General features: G+C 41.7%; 2 protein-coding genes across 2 annotated transcripts; one reads left to right on the forward strand and one right to left on the reverse strand.

Moving 5' to 3' along the window:
- Positions 1 to 300: 300 nt before the first annotated feature.
- Positions 301 to 1,682, reverse strand: LOC147486966 (uncharacterized). The gene is made up of 2 exons (XM_086572507.1): positions 1,090 to 1,682; positions 301 to 1,011 (listed from the first exon to the last, which is right to left on the reverse strand). The coding sequence occupies exons 1-2, from the start codon at positions 1,480 to 1,482 to the stop codon at positions 436 to 438; spliced, it is 969 nt and encodes a 322-aa protein (XP_086428633.1). The 5' UTR covers positions 1,483 to 1,682; the 3' UTR covers positions 301 to 435.
- Positions 1,683 to 8,044: 6,362 nt separating this feature from the next.
- On the forward strand, positions 8,045 to 18,413 carry LOC147486967 (protein FAR1-RELATED SEQUENCE 5-like). Its single transcript, XM_086573901.1, has 4 exons — positions 8,045 to 8,234; positions 8,338 to 8,439; positions 16,782 to 17,802; positions 17,903 to 18,413. Exons 1-4 carry the CDS (start codon positions 8,045 to 8,047, stop codon positions 18,411 to 18,413), a joined length of 1,824 nt encoding a protein of 607 aa, XP_086430027.1.
- The last annotated feature ends 836 nt before the right edge of the window (positions 18,414 to 19,249 follow it).

A 19,249-nucleotide genomic window follows, 5' to 3' on the forward strand; every position in this document is an offset into this window, starting at 1 on the left:
AAGCGGGGGGAAGGATACCTTTGCGGACTATACGTCCAAATCGACTTGGGGCAAGCTGAGTTGCCCCTCCAGGCTTCACAGCCACCAGAAAAACAAGGGGGAAGAAACCCTTAGCGCAATAAATGTCCAAATCAACAAGAGGGTACGAATAAGTGTCCAATTAGGCGTCATAGCTTAATACAACGCTCATATCGGTGCACCTGCTGCAAATTTTAAGTACAACTCAGCTGAGAATAAAATTAACAGAGATGTATACAATGATAAAGAGAGGAACTCTAGACTGCAAAGTGATTACATTAAAGACATGCTGGCCATTCCAAGGAATCAGGTGAAATAGATATTACAATCAAGCACTGTCAAAGTGGGAATCACAAAATGTAAAAAGTACATGGGGGAACATTTTAAGTACAAAACATCAATAGGAATTCCTAGAATCTACTGAGGCCCTTCGCCAACATTTTGGTGAGCAGGCAATGATTCCACCTCACCGACAGAAGTAGGAGGAATATCCACTATGATGGGTGCAGGCTCCGCTGAGTTAACAGCTTCAGTTGGGGAGGGGACCGAGACAGGAGTTGAAGTCGATGTAAAGGTGGGAGGGCGCGCTATTTGATCTGCACTCTGAACAGGAAGGAGGCGACCGGCCGCAGAGAGTTCTATGAGCTGTTGTTTAAGTTCGCGGCTAATCTTCTTCTCCGCAAGGCTACGAAAACGGTCGGCGGCATCTTGAACAGCTTTATCAACGGCGACCTGAGTGGCGACCTTAGCTGCCTCTTGTTGGCTCTCTAGTTTTGATGAAACACCTGAAACATAATCACGGTGCTGCTCTTCGGCCACCCGAAGCGCCTTTTGGGCCTTCACGGCCACAATTCGAAGAGCATCGCGATCTTTTTCCAACGCAGCATATTTGGCCTTCCATCCGTCAGGTCCTTCAATCTCCTGCTTCATGGTCTCCACAGAGTCCAGCGTGTTGGTGAGACCGCGGATCATATAACCAATATCCAAACTCAGCTGAAAAAGGTCACGGGTTATCAAAGAGTTGAACGACTAAGAAGATGAAAAAAAAAAAAAGAAGAGACAGAATAATACCTTTTCCCAACCGTGGTATATGGAGGTTCTATGAGATGCAAAGCTGCCAGAATCACCATACGCTTGATCTTTGGGCAGGTGAGAACTGAAGAAAAGAGACGCAGCGACAGAGGGATTGTCCAGGGCCGAGTCGCGTATAGTTACTTCGCGATCTCTAGCCCTGAATTGAGGTCGCCATATTTCAGGTACGCCAGGTGGTGCTGACCCAGATGGCTGGGAATTTGTAGAAGGACGGCGAGCAGAAACAGTAGGCCGCGGCAATACAGCAGCAGCTCCAGTGGGGTTGGGCGCTGCAGTCCTAGCCTTTTTAGCAGGAGGGCTCTTAGCAGTGACTTCAACGGGTTCATCCCCTTCAGAGTCACTATCCCACAATTTGAGTTTAGAAGAGGCCATGGCAGCTTCTTGAACTGAGGAGGAAGGTTGATCTAAGTCGTCTTCCCAATCCGCTACAGCAGAGTAGGAAGAGGGGGCGGTATAGGGAGCAAGGGGTTGGGCCTTGGACGCAGCGGCAAAACGTTGGGCTACGGCTCTGGAGTGCGATATCTTGTTAGTATACTTAAAAGATTTGTAGGGCTTTCTCTTTGGGCGAGGAGAGGATTTGGGGAGTCTCTTTTTGGGAGGGTCAAGCGATAAAAGTGGACCTTGATCACGGACCAATATTTTTCAACGAAGGATCAAGGAGAAGAGGATGGCCCTTTTCGGATCTATGCCGAGGACTTCACTCTGTCCACTTCCCAAGTCGCGGAGTTTTGAAAAATAGCCGAGTAGACACCGTTGTAAAAGTTTGGATCGCGAATCGGGCCACCCGTGGTATAAAAGAGAGACAAGTTAAAAGTAAAGTTAGGAACGAGCACGGCGAATAAAAAGTTTGACGTACCACTAGAAAGGAAACTGAGATGTCTTAGAGAAACGTCAGAGGGCAGATCCAGCTGACGAGAAAACTACCGCATACATATAACGGATAATGATGCCACACTTTATCAGAGGTAGTAAGGTGGAGGATAAAGGACTTCTTCTGCGGATGGGTACAGAAAGACTGATATCCTACACTACCAAATTTGGTACTCTTTTTTATATAGTAGTGAGCTATCATATCGCAGAGTTGGATTTTGGGAGAATTGGTTTTGTTGTAATGATCCGGCGCATATAAGATCGCCAAAATTACCAATGCCTTGGCAGGGGGGGATGTTGAAGTGGTTACATACCTCGACATCAAGGAGAGTTAATGGAAATCGCAAGCCGGCCGCTATCTGACCAACAGTTGCAATGAGACAACGAGACCGCGGTGGGACTAGATCGCGGGGAAATGGAGAGCGCCGAACCGCGTGCTCAAGGACCACGGGGGGGATGCCATAAGCGGCTTTAACTGCATCTAAGTTGGGCCTACAGCCTAGGGAGGGCGGGGAGGCAGTGGTTTTCCTTCCGAGGTGGAAGGTTCCGCGACAGGGGCTAGCAGAGCCCGAAGCCGCGGAGTCAGATATGTCCACGGTGTGACCGCTAGATCTGGGAGCGGAGGACTCCGATCCGTCAGGTCGGGTGGTTGAGGAATTCGCCGATTCGGACTCAAACATGACAAAATTAAACGACGGAGACGCCCTACACTAAAGAACAATAGTGAAAACAGGCTATGGAGGAAGAGAAATGGGAACAGTAAAACGAGGGAGAGTAATCGAACAATGACAAGAACTAAATGGAGGAAGACAAACCTGAGGAGCAAAGCGGCAAATAGCAACGAGAGAGAAGTTCGAATCTTGCAGAAAATCGAAGACCCACTGAAGATGAGAACGGGTAGAAATGGGGAAGAAACTGGAAGAAGAAGAAAATGAAAGGGTTTAGAGACGAGTTTAAGGGTTTTAAAGGAAGAAAGAGGATGGTCGGGATACTAATCGACAAGGGCAAAAAGGTTATTTCATTCGGGAAAAGAACCAAGAAACAAGGGACACGTGGGGCCTTGAAAAGTGGAAAAGCAGGCTCGATGCGCGTGCGCCGAAATGACAGGCTCAATGCACGTGCGGATCGAACATCGAGAGGTAATGATAGCGCACGTGCCATGGTGCACGTGCCACAGATGTAAAGGAAAGGGGGAGACTTTTCTCGGTCTCGTAGTTTATCCGCGGACTTAAACGATATCACGGAATATCAAACGAGACCGAGAGGGGCATCTGTATAGGACGTATTCATGACACGTGGAGTTATATGTGGCAAGTGGGTCATATGCCGGGTAGCAAAGAAGAGACCTAGTGTAACGGATCGCGGTCCGCGTAATACAACTGCCGAGAGCTGCCCTATGACGGCCAGAGAAGGAGTGGGAGCGACTAATCAAGCTCGCGGAACAGAGATACATCGCGGAACCTAGTAAGGCATAGGATTCCGCGAAGTGTCGGGGGCCTAAATGAAGGTGGATTAAGGAAAGAGGCAGGAGGAGCCAGAAAGAGCTTAACACGATGCCTAGGGAGACGGTTGGACAAGGGGCAGACGTGGGACACGAAAAAGATCATGGAGAGCGGTTAGAGAAGATGGAGCGGTTGGAGAAAGAGAGTGGTTAGGGGATATAAGAGGGGGAAAAAGAAACAGAGAGAGGAGAAAAAAAAGTGAGGGAGAGAGTCTGTGATTTTAGTGGTTGTAAAATCTGATCATACATATATCTTGTTAGTCCATATTGTTTCAGCATGCCATTTTCAGATATCATGTTATACTTACATAAATGCATGAAAGAATTTTAGAAACCAAGATCGTGCTCACATACTCTCCGGCCGGTTTTGTCTATCATTTACATGCAAAGCAAGTGCATTGTAACTAGTTAATGTAAATCAACTATAAACTGGAATTAGCATGGAAACCAATAAACAGCTGTTCACCAAGAAGATAAATAAAAATAAAGAGAACAGATCCTCTCCACCCGGGTGTAAAACCCGCCTCCTTCACCTCACAAAATAATTGTAACACCTGACACGTACTTAACACCCAACTAAAATCAAAGGTAACGGAGTTAGCAAAAACTCCTTAAAAAACACAACAAAAAAGGAAGTTTTGTAATCCATCTTCATCTCCACAATCCAATTTCTCTCTCCAGAATCTCTTCCCTTTTGTTCTTGTTCCTCTTCAAATGACGCATGTCTCGACCAACAAAGTTTGTCACAGTTCATAAGTTGTGTAGCGGAGATAACTAGTGGGGAAGGTACATCAAGTCGACGCACGCTATGGAAGGAGTACCGCGGAGTAGGAGATGATTATCCTTATGGACCCGAAGCAAGATAGACGGTGGTTACTAGCGGGAGCATGATAGCATCTCGCGGAGTACAAAGGTACATCGAAAACCCTACACGTGGGAGGCCGAGGAGTGATGGATAGAAGGACAGGTGGACGGTTGCGATGGAAGGGAGGGAGTATAAGAGGAACAGTGATGGAGAGAGAAGGGAAGGGGAAAAAGAAGGGAGGCGAGACTGAGAGGGGAAGAAAGAAAAAAAAAAAAGAAAGAAAGGCAACGGAGTTGGTGACACAAAATTTGGCGCCGTCTGTGGGGACGAGAGCTAGATTACTAAAGAAATGGCTACGAAAGTTAAGAGAGGGTGGGGAGGCCGAAGAAAGTGGCGGTTGCAGAGGAGGATGAGGAATCAGTGAGGGACGATAGGGGAGAACAAGGCGGAGAGGATACCACTGCATCGGTGTCAGAGGGAACGAGACTGTTGCAAGAGGAGATAACAAGGTTGAGGGAGGAGAATGAGGGACTGCGAAGGGAGAAAGAGACCATAGAAGAGTCAGAGAGAGGGGCACTGGAGTCAGAGGGAGAGGAGAAGAGGAGGCCCAACTTGGCGGACAATGCGGTGCCTGGGCTCACGAGGGAGCAAGTGAGGGAAATGATAGCAAGCGACTTGAAAGCAAATCTAGAGCAAGCTAAGGGCATTGGTGGGGCGGCAAACCAGGTGGTGGCGGGGCTGAACCGCAACCCGTTGGCTGACGAGATCTAGAAGGCTGAGGTGTCGAAACGGTTCAACCAACCCCGATTTGAGAGGTATGATGGTACAGGAGATCCGGCGGACCATATCCACCATTTCCGACAACAAATGTCGTTGTGGAAAGAGCCTAGGTATGATGGGCTGCGATGCATGATGTTCCCAGCGAGCTTGAAGGAGGGAGCTTCGGACTGGTATTACAAACTGTCGTCCAAAAGTATAAACAACTTTCAAAAGTTGGAGCAAGCATTCATGGACCACTTCATACACCAGAAGAAGCGAGTAGTAGATATCGCGACTCTGTTTAATGTAAGACAGAGGACCGCGGAATCAGTAAAGGAATTCTTGTGTAGATTCAAGGCGGAGACGCTGAAGGTGGAGAACTTGGATGAAAGAACCGCGATGATTGCATTTGAGAGGGGATTGCGACCTAGGACCAGGGTACATGAGTCCGTGGCCGTTTGCTATGTGGGATATGGACATAATGGGTCCGTTGCCTATGGCCAGTGGGAAAAGAAGGTTCATGCTCGCCGCGACGGATTACTTTACCAAATGGATAGAGGCGGTGGCACTGCAGCAGATCAAGGAGGAGCAGGCGATTAAGTTTTTATGGGAGAACATCATATGCCGGTTCGGGTTGCCACACTCCATCATAGCAGATAACGGAACACAGTTCACGGGATCAAAGGTGAAAGAATTCTTGCAGGCGTACCATGTGAAACAGGGTTTCTCTGCCCCTTACAACCCCGAGGGGAATGGACAGGCTGAATCGTCTAACAAGACCATAATGAACAACCTCAAGAGAAAGCTAGAGGATAGAAAGGGGGCATGGGCCGATGAGTTGAGCAAGGTGCTTTGGGGATATCGCACCACACCGCGGACTTCAACCAAGGAGACCCTGTTCTCATTGGCATACGGCATAAAAGCCATAAGTCCGTCAGAGATGGTGGCGTCCACTACTTGCACCATGGTCGTGGAGAAGGGTTTGAACTGGGGCATACTGGCTAGGGACTTGAACTTGGCAGAGGAGAGGAGGGACAGTGCGCGTATCAGACTAGAGGAATATCACCGACGCCTACAAAGACAGTACAACAAGCAATTGAAGCTGCGGAGATTCCAAATGGGTGATTTGGTGCTTCGAAGGGTGACTCCCAGCACTAAGAAAGTAAATGACGGAAAGCTGGGGCCTAATTGGGAGGGACCCTACATGGTGGTGGAAGTCGGAGGGGCTGACACGTATAAACTGCAGACCATGGAAGGAAAGTTGATAGAAAGGTCGTGGAATGTAAGAATGTTGAAAAAGTTTTATGTTTGAATGTACTACCAGTCCTGCATAAATGACTTGCGCTGTTTGCACATATATAATACAACGGCACTTTTGGGTAATGAATATGACAAACTAACAAATACCAGTCCAACTTGAGGGAGGGCGGTGCCCAAACGGGCCCACCGGCTTCATAGAAACAGCGGGGGGGAGGAGCCCTTTGTAGACATCAGGTCCGAATCAAACTTAGGGGCATGGTGATGCCCCTACAGGCTCACCGGACTCAGAAAAACAGCAGGGGGGGGGGGAGGAGCCCTTCGCGGACATCACGTCCGAATCAAACTTAGGGGCATGGTGACGCCCCTACAGAGTCACCGGACTCAGAAAAACAGCGGGGGGGGGGAGCCCTTCGCGGACATCACGTCCGAATCAAACTTAGGGGCATGGTGATCGCCCTACGAGTCACCGGACTCCAAAAACAGCGGGAGGAGCCCTTCGCGGACATCACGTCCGAATCAAACTTAGGGGCATGGTGACGCCCCTACAGACTCACCGGACTCAGAGAAACAGCGGGGGGGAGGAGGCCTTCACGGACATCACGTCCGAATCAACTTAGGGGCAAGGCGGTGCCCCAATAGGCTCCCCAGCCTCTGAAAGACAGTCGGAGTAGACCTCATGAGAATGAGTTAATCTAAGGGGCTTGCCAAGAAAGGAAAAGCGTATCAGATTACGGAATAGAGCAGTGCACAGAGTCAATAGATGGAGAGAGAAAGAGCAAACATACGCCAAAAAGAAACCACAGATCATTGAAACATAACATAGAGAAAGAAGATACCCACAATATCAGTTATACATCAATAGGAATGTTACACAAAACATCAGAACTAGAATTACAAGAGACGGTCAATAGTCAAACACATCTAGATTGAGAGCAAACGAAGTCAAAAGAGTTCACTATGACCAGTTCAGAGGGGATCCAAGGGGATTTCCAGAATGACATCTGTGTGGTCCGCGGCCTCTATGTCTCCCACATGAGTATCAGCGACATCAGGGACAATGTATGCCGCAACCTCTTTAGTGGGCTCCCCTACCTCAGCGGGTCCTACAGGCCAAAAATCATCCTCGGTGCGCATTTCTGTGGGGTCCTCAGTAATGACCAGCGGTTCAGCAGGAAGGAGGCGGCCCTCTTTGAGAAGCCGAGCGTGCTTCTCCTGAATCTTTTTGGCAACCCTCTTGTCTGCCAATGATCAGAAATGGGTCTGAAGGGCGGCCATGTCCGCCCATGTTGTTCCAAAAGGGTCGTAGTGCTGTCATGGTGCTGCTGAAGGAGAGAGGTTCGTTGCTGGCTCAAGCGTTCATTGACTGAATCCATGTACAGCTAGTGATTGTTCTCCGCGGTCCTCAGTTCGTCTTGGGCCAGATTTTCGCTAGGTCTGCGGCAGCAAGTTCTCGCTGGAGTCAGGCGCAAGTAGCCCTTAAGCCGTCAAGACCGCTCACTTATGTATCCAGGGAGTCCACTTTAGAATGAGCACTGAACAGACTGCGGATCATGTATGATATGTCAAGACTCACCTAGATACGGAAAGAACAATTAAGTCAGAAAAGGAAAACGAGAAAACAGAAGCAGGGTTAGGAGAGGGTTACCTTCTCCCAATTGGTATACAGGGAGGTGCGGTGGTTTTCAAAGGTGCCCCCTTCAGCATAGGCCAAGTCTTTGGGCAGGTGGGAGCCGTAAAAAATGGAGGAAGCCACCGCGGGATTCTCAAGAGCCGAGTTTGCAATGTTAACTTTGCGGTGGTGCACCTTGAAAGTCGGGGTAAATTCAACGGGGGAGTTGTCTGGACAGGTGGGGAGAGCAGTCTCTTTGCCCGGGCGATGGTCATGGGCAGAGGGAGCTTCGTCTTCCGCAGTCCGAGTGTTAGGAGCTGGTTCCTCAGACACTGCGGTCCTCTGACGCTTACTCAGTGGCCCCAGTCACTTCGTCATCATCATTGTCAAACAATTTCATCTTTGAGAGGTCCATGTCTGCAGAGGGAGAGAGTGGAGGGGAATATTGGTCTTCCCAGGTGGAGATAGATCTGAAGGAAGGCAAGGGTTCCGAAGCTGAGGGAGGAAAAGGGGCAGCGGAGGACGGTGAGGAATCCCGGGTGGGTAGGCGGCGATGAGAGGATGGACGGGAGCGTTTCTTGTGAGGGGGAGAGGCTCGGGGTCTTCGTTCCTTAGGGGCGGTGGACGGTAAAAGGGAGCAGAGAGGCCTCTGACGTGTTGGAGTAGGGGAGTTGCAAGCAGAGGAGTGCCGGTGGTGGGGTGGATGTTTAAGAGATCTGCTTGGGCAGGACCTAGGCTACGAGCCTTGCAAAAATGGGACAGATGGTTCCTGAGTATATATGCGACTTGGAGTTAGATCGCCAACTTGCAAAGAAGTATAAACAGAAAGAGCATTAATAACGTGGATCATAGGCAAGAACAGAAGAAGGCCGTCGGGGAACTCACCACTAAACAGGAAGGTGAGATGGTTAAGTGTCGAATCGAGGGTAGATCCGCTGGCGTGAAATTCCCGTGATACGATAGCGGATAATCGATGCCACGCTTGTCGAGCCGGTGACGCGGAGTACAAAAGTTTGCTTTTGAGGGCGGACACAGAAGGATTGGTAGCCTACACTTACGTCCTTGGTACTGGTTTTGAGAAAATAGTGGGAGACTATATCCCGGGAGGTCAATTTGGGGTCACCGGATATATTGTAATAGTTCGCGGCGTACATTATCCGCCAGAAGTTGCCGATACCTTGATAGGGAGGGATGTTGAAGTGATTACACACTTCGACGTCCAACAAGGTAATAGGAAGTCGTAGACCGGCAACTATCTGACCAACCGTAACTACAAGGGACCCCCGGTCTTAGGGGTACCAAGTGGGGATAATGAGTGGTGGAGGACACGTGCTCTAGGGTGATGTCAGCAGGGATTCCATAGGCAGCCCTAATCGCAGTCAAATTAGGTCTGCGACTGCGAGGAGATGGCGGCAAGGGGTGAAACACTCTCCCAGAGGTGGAAGGGACCGCTGCCGCAATCACCGGAGGTGGGGAGGCCACCTCCGTAGATCGGGAAGATGAGGGGACCCCAGAGGCGGAAGCCGACATCAGAAGAGGAAAGGAAACAGTTTTGAAAAAGAGTAAGATACGAAGGTTGTAACAAAAGAGAGGGGAATGCAGAAATAAAATTTATATCAATAGGAAAGAGGAGAGGACAAACCTGAGTATAAAGCCAAGTATGGGGAGTAGAGGCCGGAGCAACCACCGGAGGGGCAAGGAAAATTGGAGTGAGAGGAAAGGGAAGGAGACGCTGGAGCGAGAAAAAAGGGAGAGGAGAGGAAACTGAGTGAAGTAAATGGAGAAGAAAGAACGAGCGGGATTTTAAAGAGAAGAGGGGCAAAAGGGTAAAATCCTTAGGAAAGGAAATCGAGGAGTCGGCGAGTTGACCAGCAGATGAGTGACACGTGGGGGCTCAAAATGCGAAGGGGTAGCAAAAAGACGCGCATGATGAGTGATTATTGCAGCGCACGCTGATCGATGATGAGTCAGAAAAGAGGCGACTGAGTACCGCGGAAGTGTGGAAGACAGTATTCTCGACCCCGTGCCAATTAACGGCCGCGGTGTCGAGAAGGGACATCTATAGCGGAGATAACCAGCGGGGAAGGTACAACAAGTCGACGCACACTATGGAAGGAGTACCGCGGAGTAGGAGATGATTATCCTTATGGACCCGAAGCAAGATAGACGGTGGTTACTAGCGGGAGCATGATAGCGTCTCACAGAGTGCAAAGGTACATCGAAAACCCTACACGTGGGAGGCCGAGGAGTGATGGATAGAAGGACAGGTGGACGGCTGCGATGGAAGGGAGGGAGTATAAGAGGAATAGTGATGGAGAGAGAAGGGAAGGGGAAAAAGAAGGGAGGCGAGACTGAGAGGGGAAGAAAGAAAGAAAAAAAGAAAGGCAACGGAGTTGGTGACACAACATCAAGTTGCATAGTGCGGACAAACATATCTTTGTCCCAATGTCATTTCTTGGCTTTAGTTAGACCTCCAATCAAAATCTTCATCCTCAAATATGGAGTTTCTAGAGTCTTTTAGAGGGAGATAATTTTCTTCCCCTTAGGGAATAACACAAATACATAAGTTACAATTGTTTAATACACTCACAATAGAAAATTCCAAAAATAAATGTCGTTCTTAATGATTGTAGAAGACCATAAATCAATGAAAGCTTAGTGAGCTAGAGCCTTGGAGGGTCTACTACTTGATTGATTAGGACCTTATTATTTTTCTTTACTATTGATCAAATGTATTACTGAGTTTGACTAGAGCTTGATCTATTTCATGAATCTTAAGTTAGAGCAAACATGATGGTGAGAGAAAATATCTTCATAAGTTATCCAACTTAGGTGATCCGATCCCCTGAACTTAAAAACAACTAACCATCATGGTCAATTCTTTAATCTGATTAAAGGCTTGATGGCTTGATTTATTTTGAAGGACGAACAAAAGAGAAAAACTATAGCAAGTTTTAGGAGAGAGAACTCGGATTAAGATCGATTTGTTTTTGTTTTTGCTAACTCCGTTTCTTTTCCTTTTACTTCGGTATTAAGTGCATTGTCCAAGTGTCATAATTATTTTGTAAGGTGTAGGAGGGCGGATTTTACACCCGGGCGGAGAGGATCTAATCTCAAAAATAAATAATGGAGTAGAAAAAATTATGCATGTAGCCTTGTTAGTAATACTCCGAATAATTTGTGTATAATTCACGAATCGAATTTTTGAAGGCCTAAACATTTAATACTTCCAAATCTTTCAATAATTCGGAATAATTCACGTTATTTTTTCACTATAAACGTATAAAACACGAATTACCAAATTATTCAAAAATTCATTTAAAAAATACTTCATATAAAAAAAATTCTTAAGGATGAGTAGCATGAAGAAACAAAAAATAGAGGGGAAAAAAGATATGGGATTGACCATGACTTAAAAGCATTTGTATATCTATGAAATACATTTTTTTTTTTTTGCAAATCAAGTGATCGAGTAAAATAACATAAATACATGAATGTGTTGCTTCTAATTCTTATTTTTCTATACGTCCAATTTACAAATCTACATTCTGAAAGAGATGCATGTAAATATATAAGAGAGAGAAATATTGACAAATATATATTATACTAGAATAAAATTAGTGGAATTAACATTTTACTCTAATTATATACTTGTAATATATAGTTATAAGTAGAATATTATAATATATAGTTAGAATAAAATTATAATAACTTAAGTAAAATTAGTGGAATATTTTAATTATATTGACAAATATATATTATAATTTCTCTTTAAGTGTACCGAATTTTTGAAATCTGAATTTTTATTTCAAAACGTTTAATACTCGCATAAAACATATTACGTATTATTAACGTATTGCGAATTTTTTACAGAATGTTTCTAACATGTAAACGAATGAAACTCAAATTATTCCCGTACCGAATAATTCTCGTTTAGATGTCAATTATATATGTCCCTTGATCCCCTCCCTCAGAGGATTAACAAGAGAGATAAAAATTGTAAAGAAACATATTTATTGATAATATGGATTTTTGTTGTTAGGTTTAATAATAGAAGTTTTGTGAGAATGCTCAATGCGGCGAAGATAATATTGAAGCTACTTAAATAGCAAGACATTCTCAATTATAATAAATTAAAGAATTATGATAAACACTACTTAAAATGCAAAACTATATTTGTTGAGACCATAGTACAAAATATCATGATATTTTGCGATATTTGTCGACATATATCAAGATTTCAGAGAAAGATATATAAATAACATGATATGTTCATAGATATATACTAGGAGTGTAATACGGGGCGGGACGGGTCAACCGCGAGTCAAAAAGTGATGGGGTGGGGCGGGGCGGGTCTAGGGGATACAAATCCAGTGGTCCCCGACAGGGCGGGGCGGGGCGGGTTGAAGTGTCATGTCTTAGTACCATCACCATCACTGTTGGGTTAGCTTATAGGGCGGGTTTTGAGCGGGTCATTCGGGTTGGGTGGAAATTATTATTTTAACCCAATTTCACCCAAAAAAAACTTTCTAATTCTGCAAGTAATATATTTCCAATTCACAACATAGAGAAAAAAATTAGAATCAATCAATAAAAAATAAACAAATATAAAAAAACTTGAACTCGAACCCAAAACCATATCTGCAAATTTGAAACTTCTTTCTCATGATTTACCATTTGTAAATTGATTATTTTCCATAGCATAATAAAATAAAGATGGGAGCGAGGATCTATGGTACAAAACAATAAAATATAAACTAAAGAATTCAAAATTAATAGAAAGATGAATGATTCATCTTCTCCAAAATTCGAAAGTTGAATTTGAACTTTTGATATTTGCCAAATATTCAAACTTGAATATTTGAAATTGATGTTGAACTCATAAGTTTGTGTTCATATCTCCCAAATTCCTACAAAAGTTAAAACAAAATATAAACAAGATACAAAAATATTAGAATTAAAGTCTTGAAATTGTGCGGGTCAACGGGGTTCGGTCAACGACTTTTGACACGGTGCGGGTCGGGCGGCTTGACGGGTCGGATTTGAGCATAGAACCTACACCCATAACCCGATAGCGAAAAACGGTGGCGGGGCGGGGCATGTCTATTTTCGGGTCGGTGCGGGTTTGGGTGGTGGGTGAAGACCGGGTACCCTACCGGATGATGGGTCAACGGTTTTTTTTTTTACACTCCTAATATATACTATGCAAATATCGGCAATATTTAGACGTTATTTGCGATATTTAGAGATATTTTATGATATTTTGCGATATTTTGTGTATGTAACAATTTTATTTAATATTTACCATTATATTTCAAATAAATATAAATAATGTATCATGATATATCAAAAATATCCACAATATCTACGATATTTATCGATATTTTGGATATATCCACGATCTTTGCATGTGAAACAATGTCAAATATCCCCAAAGAGGGGGATCATATAGAGAAATTAAGTATCGATAAATATCCATATCCTGATATTTTGAACTATGGTTGAGACATTATATTCCCCTTACATATAATACAAATATGTTTTCGGGGTTAGTTCAATGTATTTGCATCAAGTTTCTGATTTTTCATTAATTATTTTTTGAGGTTAGTTCAATACAGTTGTATCAAGTTTCTGATTTTCCGTTAATTATTCTTTGAGGTTTGTTCAGTGCAATTGCATCAACTTTATGATTTTCCGTTAGTTATTCATAAGGTTAATTCAATACAGTTGCATCCAATTTTCGATGTTTCGTTAATTAGTCTTTGAGATTAGTTCGTTGCATTTGCATCCAGGTTCCAATATCCTGTTAATTACTCGATCTTTAAGGTTAGCTCGATGCATTTGCATATAGTTTCTAATTTCTGGTTATTTATGCCTTGAGGTTAGCTCGATACAGTTACATCCGGTTTCCAATTTCCAGTTAGCTATTTTTTGAGGTTATTTCAATGCATTTACATCTAATTTTTTATTTCCCGTTAGTTAATCTCTGATTTTAGTTTAATGCAGTTGCATCCCGTTTTCGATTTTTCGTTAATTATTTTTTGAGGTTAGTTCAATGTAGTTGCATCCAATTTATGATTTTTTGTTAATTGTTCTTTGAGGTTAGTTCAATGCATTTGCATCAAGTTTCTGATTTTCCGATAATTATTTTTTGAGTTCAGTTCAATGCAGTTGCATCAAATTTATAATTTTCCGTTAATTATTCATTGAGGTTAGTTTAGTGCAGTTGCATCCACTTTTCAATGTTTCATTAATTAGTCTTTGAGATTAGTTCATTGCATTTGCATCCAGTTATCGATTTCTCATTAATAACTATTTTAGGTTAGTTCAATACATCTGTGTCTAGTTTATGATTATTTATGCTTTGAGGTTAGTTCGATGCAATTACATCCGGTTTCTAATTTTCCGTTAACTATTCAATTCTTTGAGGTTATTTCAATGCATTTACATCTAGTTTTCGATTTCCCACCAATTATTATATTCTATGAGTTTAGTTCAATGCAGTTGTTTTCAGTTTTTGATTTCCTGCTAATTATTTTTTGAGGTTAGTTCAATGCATTTGCATCAAGTTTTCGATTTCCCGTTAATTATTTTTTGAGGTTTGTTTGATGCATTTGCATACCGTTTCTGATTTCCCGTTAAATATTTTTCAAAGATTTGCATCCAATTTCTAATTTCACGTTAGTTTATTCTCTGATGCTAATTTAATGCAGTTGCATCCAGTTTTCGATTTCTAGTTAATTACTTTTTGAGTTTAGTTTATTACATTTATATAAAGTTTCCGATTTTCCGTTAGTTATGCTTTGAGTTCAATTATGTATTTAAATCCAGTTTTCGATTTCCTTTTAATTATCTAATGTGGTGTGTATTACCAACTTCTACTGATCCATCTGTAGTGTCCTTGCAAACATGACATAAAAACTAATTATGCTTGATTTACTATGTGGGATCATCAAAGATTATTCAGTTTGCGATTTCCCGTTAATTATTCTTTAAATTATACATGACTCACTATGTGGGATCTTCAAAGATTATCTACGAACGGGTGTTGTTATATTAATTATTTTGAAAAATATTTGTAATTATGCAAAACTATTATATATATAATAGTTTTGCATAATTACAAATATTTTTCAAAATAATTAATATAACAAAATAATTAATATAAGATAATCTTTATATATATATATATATATATATATATATATATATATATATATATATATATATTATTATTATTATTATACAACATTGTTCACAGACGGACATCCGTAAAACGGACTTAACTAAAAAGTGAAATATCACGCGAAATAAAGCCACGAAGGGTTTCAAAAATTGGGTCCTAAAAATTGAAAACCCCAAACCTCTCTCCTATTTTCTCTCTCACGACGGGTTTTAGAAAACCCCACTCCTATTCCCTCTCTCTTATTCTCTCTCAATATTACCGCGACTCTCTCCCCCCTGGTACTCTCTTTCTCTATAAAAGGGTTTCTCTTTTCTCTCTTTTTCATCTTACAAGCCTAAACAAAAAAAATTGACTGGCTTTACACATACAAGCTTTGCGAATCTCGATTACACGTAAGTTTAGTTTTTTTTTTGCTAACATCAATATCCATTGTTGCATCTTCAAAGAAACCAACTGTTCATCATTATATTGTTTGTTGTTTGTGCTTGCTTTAGTAGTTACCAGTTTCAAGTTCATACATTAGTGGGTCTTTGCGGGTTATGCCAGTAGCTTGGTACATAGTTCAATATTGGAAACAGCGATGGGTTTCGATCACCACATTGTGTATATATTGTTCTCTATTTATTGTGATGGGTTTCCATGTTCTATAGTGTATTACCGAAATGCAAAATATACTGTGCTCCACTTGAGTAAAAAATCTTCAGTCACTTTTACACTAAACAACGACTATTGTGGTAAATAGAGAATGGTATATTCTTGTTAAAGCCTATATGCATGTGGTGAGCTACTTAACAGTACCATTCTTTTACATGGCTAGGTGGATGGGTCCTGTGTATATCTGAAAATGTGTTATGGGATATATTTTCTATTTTTATCTAAAAGTATAACATTCAATAGGAAATAACTTAATAACTTGAAGAAACAGAAACGTAACAATGAAATTCCAAGCAACTAATATTGATAATTGTATTGTCAAATTGATTATCAATGGAACCCGGCACATTGTTTGTCAAGTGTCGACAACCAGACGTAGGTATAAGGGCCAGAATATTATCTAAGTTGAATCCGGCCTAATGATTCACTGGCCCCATAACAAGAGCCAAGCATGCCCTTTTTCACAGTCCTCCTTGAGATCCTGAACAAGAGAAGTAGAAAGGTGCCAAGAGAGAACAAGAGAATGTTTTTTGCAGAGCACACGGTCATCAAATAGCCTTTTTTTTTTTTTTTCGATAATCAAATAGCCTTACACTATACCTACTTTGTTTTTTTTCCAGTGATGTTTACATTTTACTTTAATTACTTGGTTAGCCTTCATAATGCATACGACTTGTTTAATTAACTACTAATTTTAGGAGTATATATATAAACTAACCATTTGACAGAAAAGAAATTTTAATAGAAAGAACATGAGGTTGACTGGAGAATGTTTTTACCATAAAGTTGAAACAAAAGATGAATTCAACAAGTTACTTTGGATGCTTTTAGACTACATTTCTTGTAGGATGAACATTTAAGCATCTTCCTTTGGAAATGTACATAATGGTTTCCCTAAGTTTAATTACAACCATATGACTATACTATTGAAATATTAAGAAAGCAAATTCCATTGGAGAATGTTTTTGCATATCGCTTATTTGAACTTGTGTTTGATATACCTTCTTATTTTCTTTTCTTTTTTCAGGTTACATTGAGATGGAAGATGAGAATTTCGAAATTGAGAGTAAGAGTGAGAGTGTAGATGGGAAACCTAATGAAGTTTACAATCCCCAAGTATCAAATGATGCCAAATCTAGAATAGGACAAGAGTTTGACTCACTTGATGATGTCTACAGTTTCTACAATAATTATGCCAAAATCCCTGGATTCAGTGTTCGTAGTTGGTCTGATAGGAAGAAAAACGGTGAATATGTAAGAAAAGAATACATGTGTTACAAGCAAGGAAAAAGTTCGGAAATAGCGGACGTTGATACGAAAAGGCGTCGGGGCAATATAAAAGAAGATTGTAAAGCAAAAGTTGATGTGGTGAAAAACTCTGGTACATTTGTTGTTAGTTTATTCGTTAAAGGGCATTCTCACCCGTTGTCGACCCCGCGTAGAGTACATCTTCTAAGATCTCATTGTGGTGTTTCTCGTGCCCAAAAATGCTTAACGCAACAACTTGGCATGGTAAACATACCACGGCATCAACAGTTCAGTCTTCTTGGAGTTCAGTCCGATAGGATAGAAAATATTGGTTTTATACAGAAAAATGTAAATAACCAGGAAAGGGACAAGCGTAAAGAGATGAAAGGCCATGATGGAGAAATGTTTGACGAGTTTTTAAAATTGGAACAAGGGAGGAATCCTTCTTTCACTTTTAAAATTGAGACAGACGATGAACAAAGAATTACTCGATGTTTTTGGGCTGATGCGACCTCAAGACGAGCATATAAATTTTATGGTGATGTTGTTATCTTTGATACTACGTACAACATTAATAGGTATGGATTGATTCTTGCACCGCTGTTTGGGGTTAATAATCATGGTCAGACAGTTGTTTTTGCTTGTTCATTTTTATGTGATAAGACCACAGAATCATTTGTTTGGTTGTTCAGCCAAATTTTAGAAGCTATGTCAGGCGATCCTCTAAAGATGATTATTACAAATCAAGATCTAGCAATGACAAAAGCCATTTCTCAAACTCTTCCAACTACTTTTCACATGTTTTTTCTAATTATTATTATTATTATTATTATTATTATTATTATTTTTATAATTAATTTGTATACGTTATTTTTTTTTTATTTGTTTTACATACTGAAGCTTTGGGCACTCTGTCAACAAGTACTGCAGTTGGCACATACTGATGAAATTTTCGAAGAAAATAGATCCAGTTATATATAGTGAGTACTACATTGAGTTTTCAAATTGCATATGGGGATCTGAGATGAAAGATGAGTTTGACTTGAAGTGGAATGATATTCTTCAGAGGAGTGGTTTACATGAGAACAAGTGGTTGGAGTCAATGTATGAAATCCGGTCACAATGGGTGCCCGCACATGTGAATCACATCTTATCTGCAGGTATCTCAAGTAGTCAACGAGCGGAAATCGCTCATTCATTGTTCAAAATGTATGTTTCAAAAGAAAATTCTTTGGTAGATTTTATGGTTCAGTTTGGTAAGGGACTTGTGCACCAACGTCATGAAGAATTAATTGCAGATAACAAATATATGATTGAGAAACCAAAAATGAAAATGCCCCATAGCTTTTTGTTACACATGGTTGATGTTTATACACATGAGTTTTTCTTTAAATTTCAAGATGAGTCATAGATTTGAATTATAGATTTGTGCTTGTTAGTGAGAATGAGAAGTGTTGCGTCTATGAGGTTTATAGAAAAATGGCTGCCGAAAAGTCTAGAGTGCGGGAAATTTCTTATCAAAAAGATTTAGATTTTGCTTCATGCATTTGCAAAAAGTTTGAGAGCTTGGGGGTCCTTTGTAGGCACATTATGGCTTATTTGAACAAGATGCATGATTTTGATAAGTTGCCAAATCAATACATTTTAAAGAGATGGTGTAAAACTGCAAAGTCAAGGGCAGTCATTGATGATGGTGGAATGGAGATTCAAAATGATAAATGTCAATACCGTCCACTCTCAACCACTCGTGGCAGACTACGTGTTCACTCTCAACCACAGGTCGGCACCACGACCTACAAGCACCTAGGAAATGTAACCATTGCGTGCTACAGTCAACAACATCATTAATGAGAGACTTTACTCTGTAACGGTCTCCAGGTCTTTACTTCATAACAGACGTATCTAGAAAGGGAGGAGACAGTTTGACGCCTATAAAAGGGAAGCTCCATCTTCTCCACAAGGGGGGGACATTCTCTCCATCTCCCAATCAATCACTCAACATGAACTACGTTTGACTTGATTCCAGTTTATCAAAGAACTGGATACGTAGGCAACTCAGAGCACCGACCTGAGTTCAGTCAAACATCTTATACAAACCCTATTCTCTGAGATTGTAAGGTCATGCCTAAACTGTACCTCTACATTGGCGCCGTCTGTGGATCGAAATACTTGAAAATTCATCCACTCAACTCTCTCAAACTCTCTAAAATTTTCAAGCTCACGAAGCGCGGTAATCAAAGGGAAAAT

The sequence above is a fragment of the Coptis chinensis genome, chromosome 7 (assembly GCF_015680905.1).
Source record: "Coptis chinensis isolate HL-2020 chromosome 7, ASM1568090v1, whole genome shotgun sequence".
Classification (NCBI taxonomy): domain Eukaryota; kingdom Viridiplantae; phylum Streptophyta; class Magnoliopsida; order Ranunculales; family Ranunculaceae; genus Coptis; species Coptis chinensis.

Coding starts and splice junctions, on each gene's coding strand:
- LOC147486967 (XM_086573901.1), top strand. CDS start 8,045: ATGGAGGAAGCCACCGCGGGATTCTCAAGAGCCGAGTTTGCAATGTTA. Junction 8,235..8,337: donor AGTCCGAGTGTTAGGAGCTG/GTTCCTCAGACA, acceptor CCATGTCTGCAG/AGGGAGAGAGTGGAGGGGAA. Junction 8,440..16,781: donor AAAAGGGGCAGCGGAGGACG/GTGAGGAATCCC, acceptor TTCTTTTTTCAG/GTTACATTGAGATGGAAGAT.
- LOC147486966 (XM_086572507.1), bottom strand. CDS start 1,482: ATGGCCTCTTCTAAACTCAAATTGTGGGATAGTGACTCTGAAGGGGAT. Junction 1,012..1,089: donor TATACCACGGTTGGGAAAAG/GTATTATTCTGT, acceptor GACCTTTTTCAG/CTGAGTTTGGATATTGGTTA.